Here is a 12991-nt window from a genome sequence, read left to right as displayed (position 1 = left end):
AACCCAATAGCAGGGGATTAATTCCATTCTGATTTCTCAGTGATAATCAACAGATGAACTCAAAGCCACCATTTATAGCTGCCTGTGTGCACCAAGTAGGGGAAACTCTTGCAAACTTCCTGCTCCTCATTGGACAGTGAGCAGATCACATCTTGGGCTAGCTGTTCTCACCAACACAGAATGGAAACAAATACACGTCGATGGCTTTGTCTTCGTTCTTTGCTTTGACGTACATTTTATCCATTGAATTCTCACAGCCACCCTGTGAAATAGATATTTTTGGCCCTTCATTTTACTCCGAAGAAGCTGAGACTGCCAAGAGCTCGAAAATCACTTGCCCAGGGGTCCCAGCTAGAAGCGGGCAGAGCCAAGTTCAAGAAGAAGCCCATCAGACGACAAAGGGGAAAGCAGGTGATACAGCTTCCTGGAAGCAGCTGCCGTGAGAGCAGCGTTTTCTATATAAACACAAGCTCTGCATCGCTTTCCAATTAGAAACTCAGATGAGGCCCTGATGAGAGACTGTCCAATGTTTATTTTCAGAAAACCATGCAGGATATTTCTGCTCTTTTTTTTCCCCCCTCCAGAAAGAAACATCCTCTTTACTTAAAACCAGTTGTTAGGCTGTATTTTTAGACACCATGGTACAGTATCAATGAGTCAAAAAAGAAAAGAAAAAATGGGAGGGCACAGACTCTGTAAACAGGAAAAGTCACAAAGTGGAACCAAGAGAAGCTGAGAACACAGCCCATCGGCTGTGGGGGATTTTCGTTCCTGTCTGCAGCCCAGGTTGACCAGAAAAGAAGTTCTCCGGTCGGTCGCTGGGTAGAAAATGGAAATTTTGGCTTTGGTGATTATGCAAGTAGCAGACACCCTGTGGTTTGGAAACTTTTTGCTTTGCCAACTGTCAGTTTTCTCTTTTACAGTGAAAAACAGCCTGTAGGAAGGAGCAAAAGCACTGCGTCTTTCAAAAACTTAAAAGTAAAGACAAACGCAGCTCGGGTAAAGGGATTTTAAAAATAAACTGCTGTACTTGTAATTGAGAGCTACTCTGGGAACTGTTTATTCTGTATGGCACATTTGGAAATCTGGGCTCAATATAAGCCATTCACAGAGCAAACAAATCACATATATTGCCCCCAAAACCTAAAAATGGACAAAAATTAATTAGAAAACCTCCATCAACTTTACATTCATTTTGGAGGACACACTGATTGTCAGTTTTCATGTTTCAATTTTTCATCACCCCAGTTAGTCTGTCTCTGATTTATGTTTTCCAAAATCTCTTTGTTCTTGGGAGTCCATGTAGAAGGAGAGGCTGAAATAAATCCTTAGGGAGTTTATAATTAGCACCAATGAATTGTATTTGGTCTAGAGGCCTAGCTTGATTGGTAGAAATGTCATTATTTGGGGAGGGGATTTAGAAAAGCATTACCAAATTGTGAAAACGGAAAAGTCAAATTCATCTGGGACCATACAGAAAAACCTCTTGATTTCCAGGTCTCATTCTACCATCACACAACAAACACTCCTTCTCAACCAAGATGCTTCTAATATTTAGTGATGAAACTTTTACATCCCCTAATGCATGTTATGTTTTCAAAGAGAATGCAGTCTTCTTTTTTTTTTTTTTTTTTTTTGAGGCTAACATGGGTTTCAAAGATTAAAACAAATAAAACAAAAACGGGAAGGCCACAGGTGAGTGAGATGAGGGAAATGTGGAAAAGGAGACCCAAAAGATTTGTGGATGTTCACCAGGAAACACACGCAGAGGGAAAGAACCCTTCAAGAGAGAGGATGGTGGTGTGCAGCTGTCTCATAAGAGCTCATGAGTCCACTGTCCCATTGTCAAGCTAGCTTTTAAAGCACAACCAATATTAAGAATTAAAGCATATAAACTTACATCAAAATAAATTACACTAAAAACAAAGGTAATGAACACTCAGGACTCATCACTTTCCAGTTATTTGACTCCCTTTTACTATTATCTGTGCTCTTGAATCAGAAGGACGGAAAGGCTATTTAATGGGGCCTAACATCCATCTCTTCCCAAGTCTGTGTTGTTATGTTGGGAACATGAAGTCGGTCAAGGTGAGAGTATTTACACCAGAGAAGCTGGCAAATGCTACTCATCAGTCTCCTTTCCCCCAGAGAGCTGGCTGTGAAACGTACCCCTGGAGAAGTGCAGTGGGAGAAGGAGGGAGGTCTGGGGACGGGGTGCCGCTCACAGCTCTAGGTCAGGATGCAGAGGCCACTGATGGACCATGAGACAAAGATGAAAGGACAGAGGCTTTAGATTCAGGCAGAACTGTGTTCAAAGCTCAGCTGACTTAAATTTCTAGGACTTACTTACTACATCTCTAAAATGGGACTAGTAATACTCACCAAGAGAGCAGAGAGCTTGGCAGAAGCCAACCTAAACCTATGATAGTTTATTATTATGCTTCAAAAAAATCCGTGGCTCACCGCTGAGGTTCCCTTGACCTGGGACTACGCCTCTCATATCAAATGCTCAGTGCCATTTGCCTCTCCTCTTCTTTTGCTACTGGAACGTAAGTTTCACTTACTGCTGCTTTCCTAGCCCCTAAGACAGTGCCCAGCCCATTGCCGAGCTAAACAAATATGTGTGGAATGAATAAATTTCCCTTCATTCCCAGCCCCCGATCCACCTCTGAATTTTCTGCCCGTTTCTCCGGTGAAAGTCTCGTTGGCAAGTGAGTGACTCCTCTGCCTCTTAATTGCCAGATTCCAGCCAGCTGTGTTGCTGCTCCCCTTCTGGAATCTATCAAACCGCTGGAACTCTTCTCCCGCTAAAGGAGGCCACTGTGACCTTAAAGTCTCGGTGAAAGATGGTTCCAGGTTTTTCATCACAACCGAGCCGGTGTCATTCTGCTCTGTCGGCAAGTTTCTCCCCTGCTTCTATTCCTGCTCTGAGATAATCTCAGTTCCGTTCTGCCTCCATCAGAAAGGATGAGTCTCATGAGCGGAAATCTCACCCAACACTTAGGGCTGTCACCAGGGAACCAAATATTTCCTCCCCCGGCCCTGCCTCAGCCTTGTTTCTTAGACTGCTCTTCTGGAACTGCATTTCTGGAGGGAGAGGAGTGTGGTCACTTAAAAAAAAAGGCTGGGTGCCCCTGGTAAGAGTGGCCTGGGTGCTGGATTAGGCAAACACATTGGGAAGTCAGCATTTCCCAGAATTTCTAGTGCTTATCCGATCACACTTGCTTTAGTCAGCAGGGGTGGGGGAATCAGGGTGGAGCCTCTCACTCAGCTTCTTGCTGCCGGGCGGTGGTGGGGCACAGACCCTCAGAAGTCAGATGGGTGTGACTGCGTGATCCTGGTTCTGCCTCGAACGTGCTGGAGACTTCACTTAACCTTCTCTGAGTACTGTCGCAAAATGGGGATCGCTTTGCCTCGTGTATTGTAAGAAATCCCTAAGGAGCAGCTCTTTTTACCCTTTTTTTTTTTTAGATTTTATTTTTTATTGAAGTGTAACTGATTTACAATATTAGTTTCAGGTGTACAGCATCTTACTACCTTTTAAAGTGCAGTGTATTATTTAAGAAGTGTGAGGGTCTGGAGTCAGTCGGACTTGTTTAGACCCCAGCTATCCTCCGTAGCACCTGTGTGGCCTTGGGAAGCTCCTTCACTTCTCTTGAGCCTTGGTTTCCTCATCTGAAAATGGAGATAATATAGCAGCCCCTGCCCAGCCCACCCACCCTGCCCCCGGCACTGTCCCCACTGCCCAGGGATGGGAGGGTCCCACGAGATAACATACAGAAAATGCTTCCCACACTTTATACGTGGTAACCATATTTAGCAGTATTGTACTTTTCACTAATAAAAATCACGCACTTGCTACAGACACCTTCAGGGAGGGCCTTCTCAAAGGCCACGGGCAGGTGCAGAGCGAGTGGGAGGGGAGTGGGTTCTACGCTGACCCTGAGCTCCACGGAAGAGAAAGAACAAGTGGCTCCGGCCAGGCGCAAACTCAGTCCGAGTGTTCCAGTGAGTAATCATATCACCTTGGCTGTCTGCAGCACTTTAAACTTTGAAAATGCCTTCACCTCTATTTCTCCTTTTAAACTTTAAACAAGCTTTGATGTGCCCGAAGTGTCACAGTCCCTGTTTTGTCCTTTGTTAAGTCATAGCCTTTTAACTCTTCAAAGGAAGTGTATTTGATTTATAATATTGTGTTAGTTTCAGGTGTACAGGAGAGGGATTCATTATTTTTGCAGATGATACTCTGTACGCCATATCTGTACTTTACAGAGGAGGCCATAGAGGCTCAAAGAACGGATGGGACTTCTCTGTGGTCACACAACTAGACAGAGCCAGATGGAGAGTTCCTTCTTTCTACTGTCCCCCAACATCTCCTGGCCCTTATATGAATATTCACCCCAAAAAGTAAAATTAAAAGAAAAAAAACCAACCTAAAATAGAAGCCAGCCCCTGCCTGCAGTGCTTCCAGCATATTCAACTAGAACTGTAAAGAGAATGTAGCTCTCCCTACTCAGGGGTGCTCTGAGGAATCTGCAGTGCTCCGTCAGCAGGGTCTTGGCTGCCTCCAGCACTTATCTTGTCAGCCCCTGAATCCCTCTTATTAGACTGAAGTCAGTGAAGAGAAAAGCACTTTTAAAGAATCGGGGAATTTACAACAGATGGGAATGATTAGGAGTCAGACTTGGGAAGGTCTGCAGAAAGAACAGTCCAGACAGAGGCCCAACAAGTGCAAAGGCCCTGGGGCAGGAATATGCTTCCTTGATCTAAGATTTGCTGCACAACTTTTTTTTTTCATTATTACATTCTTAAGGAGCTTCTCGAGACATTTATTTTTCCCCTTATACCCCTCCTCCCTCATGAAATTTTAATACCACAGATGTACATCTGTTGGGTAGAGCTGAGCTTTTGAGGACCACAAACTACTGTAATATCAAAGGTTTTAATTTTTTGTCCCTTAAGAACCAATTCATGCTCCTTGGAGTGAAGTTGCCCTACTGAGAATGCATAGTTTAAGCAAAAAAAAAAAAAAAAAAAGCAGCACCCGTGCCTGGACCTTGGGCACCAAACGGGAGACGAAAGCAGACAAAGCCATGGAGTTAACGAGGGGCTCGTCAGTGGCTCTCAAAGTGTGGCTCCTGGACCCGCCGTGTCACTATCACCTGGAGCTTGTTAGAAATATGGAGTGGTGCCCAACCAGCTGTGTTTTATTTTAGCAAGCCCTCTTGGTCACTGTATTGCATGCTGAAGTCTGAAACACTGGGCTCTACCATGTGCTGCACTGTGGGCCATAGTAAGGAGTGTGGGTTTTATTCCAAATGCAGGGGAAAGCCCCTGGAGGCTTTTTGGCAAGGGGGAAACAAGATCTGGGGACACCTGTAAAGGATAACTGGTTACTATGAGGAGATGAGACTGGGGGTTGGGTGGCAAAAAATCAAAGAAAGAGAAGACTGCTGCATTGGTCCTTGTTTATAAAATGAAGACACAAATATGACCAAGTTTACCAGCTTGTCGTGAGGACTAAACAAGTGAATACATGTAAAGGACTCAGCACAGTGCCAGGCACACAGTGACTTCACTTACTCAGAATAAATATTAAAACTATTCTGTTTTATTCTTCATTCTCTCTTCCAAATTCCTACTGGTTAATATCCAAATACAGATCCCCCCATTCCTTTACATCTCTCTATTTTTGCCCGTGTGACCAATTCAGCTGCTGGGCTGGTAACATATCCTGGTGGGCTGGTAAATCTGTAACATGTTTACAAGGCTGCTTCAGGTCATGAGGAAAGTCCATGGTGTTCTATTCAGTTTCCTTTCGTTCTCATTTTTCCTATGAAATCTCAAATGTTGGCTCAGAAAATAAAACTTCCTGTAAAGTCTGAGTTTTAGAATCAGTTCCACCATTAACTTTGGATAAGTTTTCACATCTGTGGAACAGGAAGTGCGACACGCAGGGTTAAGCGCGGACTTTGGCATCAGGCAACCCTGGATGCAAGACTTGACCTCGACAATTAGCCAGTGGGATGCTGGGCAAGTCATTTAACCCTTGTAAGTTGGTTTCTTTATCTGAAAAATAAGGATGTAACAGTTCGTAACTCATGGGGTTTGAAGCTGAAACACAAGAATGTGTGGAGAGCATCCAACCCAGTGCCTGCCGTTCAGTATTAGCCGACGGCGATGATGATGGTGACCCTGCCACAGGCACAATGCGGCTTCATGGACCATTATGGAAAATGGAGTTCTGCTTGCCCTGAAAAGGCGGAAAACATCTGAGCTTGGAAAAGACATCAGTGGGACAGGCTGATGACACAGATAAAACCTCCTCAAGCAGGATGCTTTCTATATACACAGTGGTAAACTGATCTGCAGTAATCTAGCCAGATCAGGAGGACGCCCCTTCACGGTTTCACATCACAGGAATGGGAGGCTCTCAAGAGGCTCTTCTTGACTGAGGGGTCTAGCTTGGGAGCCGACCTAATTCAGTCACAATAAAGCACCCATAGCTTACAGCCCAACCGTCCTGCACTGCCTGCGCCCTGCCCACCCTCTCCTAGTCTCATACTCCTTCCCCTCCCTCCCCGGGCTCCAGCCACACTACTTCTCCTCTGTACAATCTCCTCCCCGCCTCAAAGCATGAGGGGGTTTGGAACGTGCCTGGCTAAACCCATTCATCCTTAAAAACATAGATTAAAAGGGATTTTCGCATAAAAGTCATCGTGTAGTGGCTACGGGTGAAGACTCTGAAGTCAGATCACCCGGGGTTCAGATCCTGGCGTGGATATTTTGTAAGTGGCACGACATGGGCAAATGACCTCATCTGTCTGTCACTCCGTTTCGTGATCTGCCTAATGGACGTAATGCTGTGCCTCGCTGTGACGTCTGAATAAGCTGATGCACGGAGTGTCTTGAACAGTCTCGGGCTGCATGACCCTTACTCCGAGTGTTAAGTGTTGTGTGTCCTTTTAGCTCTCTATCCTTCCCTGGTGTGGCGCTCTTCACAACTGCCATTAAAAAATGACGGACTTTGTTATGTAGTATCTGCCTCCAGGGACCACATCTGTCTTCGTAACCACTGTACCCTGACCTGGCAAAAGCAGCTGCTCAGTGAATATCTGCTGAGGGAAAAAATGGAGTTGCTTATTTGACTTTTAAAAATCAAGAGCACAACACAGTCTTCTTTCTTATAAAATACATGAAGTACCACTAGATGATGAGTAGCTTCTCTGAAAACAAAAGAAAAAGGGAGGATGCAAAGTAAGACCTGTGGCGTGTCGGACCTCAGTGCTAATGTTCTAAGAAAGAGGGTTGCCAGCCCGTGAGGTGAGCGCTTGGGGAGGTGCACGGTTACAGCAAACAAACCCCTAGGGCTGCAACTCAAATATAGCGGTTACTGTGAAATCTCTGCAGATTGTCAGATGAATCCCTGGAAGCCAGGTGACTGTTCTAATGGTGAACAGAGCACTTACTTTCAGGTCCCACTAGAGTGACCTCACTCTCAATTCAACATAAGGCCAAGGACCAAGCAGGAGCCTGCCTCCTCCACGCCCTGGTTGTCGGTAAACGGACACCGCGTCTCAGAGGAGCAGCATAAAGAGCTTCAGAGGAGGAAGAGGCAGGAACTGCTGGTAGGTTCTAAATACCTTCTATGGAGCCCAATTCAGTTGGGGGCCCCATACCTCTAGTGGGAGCCAATAGGTTAGGTGCCAAAGAGTTCCAGAAAAGCTCACTTCTCGGGAGTCACACACAGAGGCCAACTGGTTTCTCACCATTTTTCTGAAAGACACATACATTTATTCCAGTTCTCCAGCTGGGATACAGAACCTCTCACAGGTCTATTAATGCAGGTAGAGGTGTTTGTAAACACGCCCCACCGCCCAACATGCACACACATGCACACACGTGCACACACACACACACAGTGTATAGGCAAAATGTATTTGTGAGAATCTTCCCAGGAGGACTTTCTTTAACTTCCATCAGATTTGTATACAGGGTTCATGTTCTTAAAATGGTTTAGAATTAGGTCCTTAAAAAGATGAACAATTGACTTCAAGCCCAAAACCAAAGTCTGCAATGGATAGACTGCAATTGATTACTTATTTGTGAACTTGTGCTCAGTGAAATCCAGACAAATGTTTGCAGGGTCAAGTGAGCTCAAGTGTTAAAAAGGGTGGAAGGAGGATGGATATCCTGACAACGGCAAGATGTCGGGTAATGAAGAAATGGTTCATATTTATGCGCTCAGTGAACATGAAAGGCCCTGAAAAAATGATATGTTCATTACTTTGTACACTCAGTCTTTCAGTGGGGTTTACACATTTTCATGGTACCACGGTCTTTATTTGCTGTACTTGGGATAGATGAATAATAATATTATTTAATAATATTAACTGCCATTTATACATTTTCAGTCTCAGAGGCTAAGCTCTAATCCCCTCCACAACCTAATAAGGTAATTTTAATTGTGCCTATCATAAGGCCAGAGGGGTACTCAGTTCATAAGTGGCCAAGCAGAATTTATGCGCTAAGACTCAAAACACTGCACTTTTGCCACGTCCTCTCTCTGCGTGTTTCATTTGGACAGAGCCTCCCAAAAACAGAACCTTCCCCAGGGAACTCCAGAATGCTTTAGGGTGTCTCTGTTGTATTTGACATTGTTCGATTTCTACCTAATTATACCTGTCAGTTTAATCCTTTGACCTCAAAATCGTATTAATTAAATTCCACTACTCACAGCCATTTCAATGCCAACAGCTTTTCCACTCCCCATGAGTGAGTGGCAAATGAAGTCAGTTTTGCAGGAGCTACAGAGAGTCACTGGAGAGTTCTGATTTGCACCCCATGACTGAACGGAGCTTCCTACGCACAGTGGCTACGTCTCATTCACCTTTGCAAGCCCAAGCTTGGCACACTGCTGATGCAGAACACACCCAGGCAATAATTAGGGTTGACTCCTAAGGAATTTGGAATCGAAGGAGCAGTATCAAATTTCAATACAAGAGATGTATCCATTAGCCACAAGCTCTGAATTTCTTCCTGGAGAGCATCCCCAGGTCTGATTCCAGTCTGCAGTTTTGGAATTTCTCCATTTCGGACTCTAACTTAGTCCCACTGCTGCTGCTCAGAGATGCCCCTGGCCCTGCAGGCAGCTGAGTCATTGTAGCCCATGCCTGGAATTCCTTTCTATGTAGAAAGGGAAATATCAGAGGAAAGGAAGAAAGAAGGGAGAGAGAAGGAGAAAGGGAGAAAGGGAGGAATGAAGACAGGGAGGGAGAGGAAGGGGAGCAGAGAGAGATACAGCTGCAACCGATCTGGAAAGAATCTGTAGTTCCTGCACATGGTTAGAGCATTTCGAAGCTGAAAAAGGGCCTCAGCACTAGACTAGCTTTTTCACCCACAAATGGTGGGTTTAGAGGCCTGGATGGGAAAAACCAGCTCCCCAAGGCCACAGAGCTTATCAGTAAGCGGCAGACCTAGACCTGGAATCCAGTTCTCTCTCACACACTGCTCGTCAGATAAAGATTTTCTATTGTGGAAGGTCACCTTCTGGACTAATCCCATTCCTGACTGGAAAACGTGACTATAAACACCTCTGATAGAAAGGGTGATACAGATAAACGACAAGGACCTACTGTGTAGCCCAGTGATCTATGTTCAATACCTTGTAATAACCTACAATGGATGAGAATCTGAAAAAGAATACATATATGTATGTATAATTGAATCACTTTGCTGTACGCCTGAAACTAACGCAACCTTGTAAATCAACTACACTTCAATAAAAATAAATAAATAAAAAAGAAAAAGAAAAAGAAAGGGTGGTATAAAGTAAAATCTTGGGGAAAAAAAGCCAAGTACAGTGTTTGCTTCAGCAGCACATACACTGGAAAAAAAAAAAAAAGTACAAACTCTGCTGACTTGTTCATTCTAACTTGCAAAGATGGAAGAAAAAGAAAACCAAAAGAGGAAATAAACCAAGACAAGAGGACAGAGTGAACATGTACTTTACAGCTTCATCTACAAAGGCTTACGGTGGGGGGGGGGGGGAGCATCTAAAATAGAGAACGTGCCCAATATCTTCCATTGCTTTGATTGCTATTATTGGAATGATAAACTATCTGCCTAACCTCACCAGATTATACTAATACATGTTAACATATATTTCACCTGTACTCAGCTTTATCTTTCCAGTTTAGAAAAAGTCTTCATTTTAAAATTTTGGGCCAGGGAGAAAAGGGTTGGGAGGTGGAGGGATAAAATGGGAGTTCATGATTTGCAGATACTAACTACTATATACAAGATAGATAAATAACAAGGTCCTACTCTATAGTACAGGGAACACTATATTCAATATCTTGTAATGGCCTATAATGAAAAAGAAAAGGAAGAGGGATATCTATCTATCTATCTATCTATCTATCTATCTATCTATCTGAATCACTATGCTGTACACCAGAAACTAACACAACATTGTAAATCAACTATACTTCAATTAAAAAAAAAAACCAAACAAGTAAAAATTCCCCAGAAAAAAATAAATAAAAATGTTTGTAGTTTTCCAACATTAAGCAAGAAAAAGTCTTACTTGGAGCTTCACAATATCCAGAACAGGGACAAATGAAAGTCTCATACCTGAATTACGATCTTGAAACAGGTCTTTACTAAGAGCTAACTGATATATTCAGGTTCTGACAGTACTTTCAAAGCAAAGAGAAGGTGTTTTAGTACAGCTTTACCTAGTGTTACAATTTGTTATGACTTGTGACAAGACTGCTGGTCCTCTCTCGGGGTCTTTTGTGTACCTGCCCACTGGTGTCTGCCAGCAGCTGGAAGCAGTGTATAAAGAAGTAGACCTCATTTGGGATGCAGCTCCACATTTCTCTTTCCAGACAGAAAATGAGTGCAGGAGAAGAGACTCATGCTGCATGAAATGCAGAGATGGTGGAAATGAGACAAAGCAACCAGCTGGTCCTAGAAACAGCCCTGGGGTGGACAGAGCACAGAACCAGGACCCAAGAGAGAGGACCTCCGGGCTGTGCCCTGCTCCTAACGGGAGATGAGATCTTAGGAAAATTCCTCCACTCCTCTGGCTTTTAATCTCCTCAGTAATAGCACGAAGGGACTGGACAGAGTGACTTGCAAGGTTTCTTCCAGCTCAGATATTCCATGGCATAAATATGTTTAACAATTCTACTCAACCAATGGTATTTGCCCACCACCCATCCCCAACCATCCCCAGAGTCCCTGAGCACTCTCTCCATTGGGGGAGGGGCCTGGGGGAGGTTGTTATTTGTCCATAGGAACCTCCGCTCCAGTCATCACCACTTTCCTGTATACTCCAAATGAAGACCAAATAAACGCTGCCCTGGAACAAAAGAACAGGCTTTGGAGTGGAATTTGGTATGCCTGGGAATGTTTTAGATCCTCTGTTGAGAGAGGTAGTTTCTGATTCTTGAAAGAGCTGCATTACAACATGGTCTTACTTCTAGGGAGGTTCTATGGCCTGAAACTGAAGAATAGAATCATGAAATGTGTGGCTCTGGGTCACCACAGTGCCTCCCTGAGAATCCAGGTCAAGGACTGCACTTTGGATTCGACTATATTCCTTCCTACTCCTTTAGACAAGACTGATTAAAGACAGTTGGCTCATTTCTAAGGCCATGCTATTGTGTCAGGTTATGCCACGGGGGTGCTGTCCCAGTCTCTATTGTGATATATTTATTTCCTTGACGTTTCTCTAGTCTACCCAATCCTACCCACTTCCTCCTCAGACTTCCTTCCATATCCAAGAGCTTTACAGCCTCCTGGATGAGACAATTTCCTTTGTTTTCTTAAGTCTACCCAGATTTCTCTCCCCTCCTCCCTCACAACATCTAGCCATGAAGGGGGAAAAAAAATGGACACACAGAATTGGACTTGATGAGTTTACCATAACCACATTACAAGGGAGGAAGAAAAAAAAAAGCTTCCCTTTAATTAGGATGTAGGACTTCCTTTGACAAATCATAAAAGTGTTATGAATTAACTGATAGCCATCCCCCAAAATGGCATTTCTGAGGTCCCTATCTGGAGCTGTTCAATTCTGATCACACAGAGTCTTCACCATAAACTAGACTGGGGGATGGAATTCAATTTTCCTGTTTCTGTCTCGAGGCAAGACAGGGACGTACATTAAAAGGTCCTTTTAGAAAAGCTACTAATGAGTTCTAGTCCCCCCCAGGATCTTTGCTGCCAAATGCTCACAGAAATAGAGAAGGTTCTGAACACACTGTGTTGAGGAGATGATTAACAACTGCAAATCTAAAAGCGTTTTCGTGTTGCTTATGGACACCGCTCCTGCCCTCTCGCTGTCCTTTCCACATCCATAAAGGAGCTCGAGTCTTTAGAATTTAAGAATAAAAATTAAAAGAAAGAAAAGAAAGAGGATGGTAGTTGGGGGGGGCAGTGAGGTGGAATCGTACATTTCAACAATAATTACCAAAGTTCCCAAGTGAAAAACAAGAAATCAGCCTTTTAGGACTTTAAAGGGAGCAGAGATAACATTTAAAACAATGACAGGAAAGCCGTCCGAAAGATGAGCATTAAGGATGATCTTCACTTTAGTATCAAACTGGAGTTGCTCCAGCTCTTTTGGGGAAGGAGTAACTCCTTGAAAAAAGGGAAGATAAACATTTCTTGGAGCTTCCTTTTCAAAAGTTGGGTTCTGAAATACTAGTACTTAAACTAGTCTCCCCCAGTATAATATGAAAATCTGCCCTCGATTCTCTAAGAAATGCCAGGAAGAGATCCAGAAGCACCATTACACTGCCTGTAGTCAGAAGATTATAAAAGAAATTGTTCTTACCTCCGAACCATGATCTCGGCTCATTTAAAGGGACTGGAGAGAACGGGCAGGACAAAGGACACATGTATTAAGCACTTGTGATGGGTGTGTGTGTGTGTGCGCGCGTTTTCGCCAAATACAAGCTGGTGGAAGTAGGGACCTAAA

General features: G+C 43.9%; 1 protein-coding gene across 4 annotated transcripts in view; it reads right to left on the bottom strand.

Annotated features, from left to right (window-relative positions):
• Window positions 1-12991, bottom strand: part of FRMD4B (FERM domain containing 4B) — a 285243-nt gene that overhangs the window by 128283 nt on the left and 143969 nt on the right. Inside the window, exon 1 of one of the 4 annotated variants that reach the window (XM_032458101.1) lies at window positions 12848-12922. The exons of the other annotated variants lie outside the window; for them this stretch is intronic. Coding sequence (XP_032313992.1) covers window positions 12848-12871 — 24 coding nt within the window. The 5' untranslated portion in view covers window positions 12872-12922. Of the gene's footprint in view, window positions 1-12847; window positions 12923-12991 lie in introns of those variants that run through there. 4 annotated transcript variants of the gene reach the window in all.

This window comes from Camelus ferus, chromosome 17 (genome assembly GCF_009834535.1).
Source record: "Camelus ferus isolate YT-003-E chromosome 17, BCGSAC_Cfer_1.0, whole genome shotgun sequence".
NCBI lineage: Eukaryota > Metazoa > Chordata > Mammalia > Artiodactyla > Camelidae > Camelus > Camelus ferus.
The sequence above is the reverse complement of the archived record's forward strand: the minus strand, read 5'-3'. Positions and strand labels throughout refer to the sequence as shown.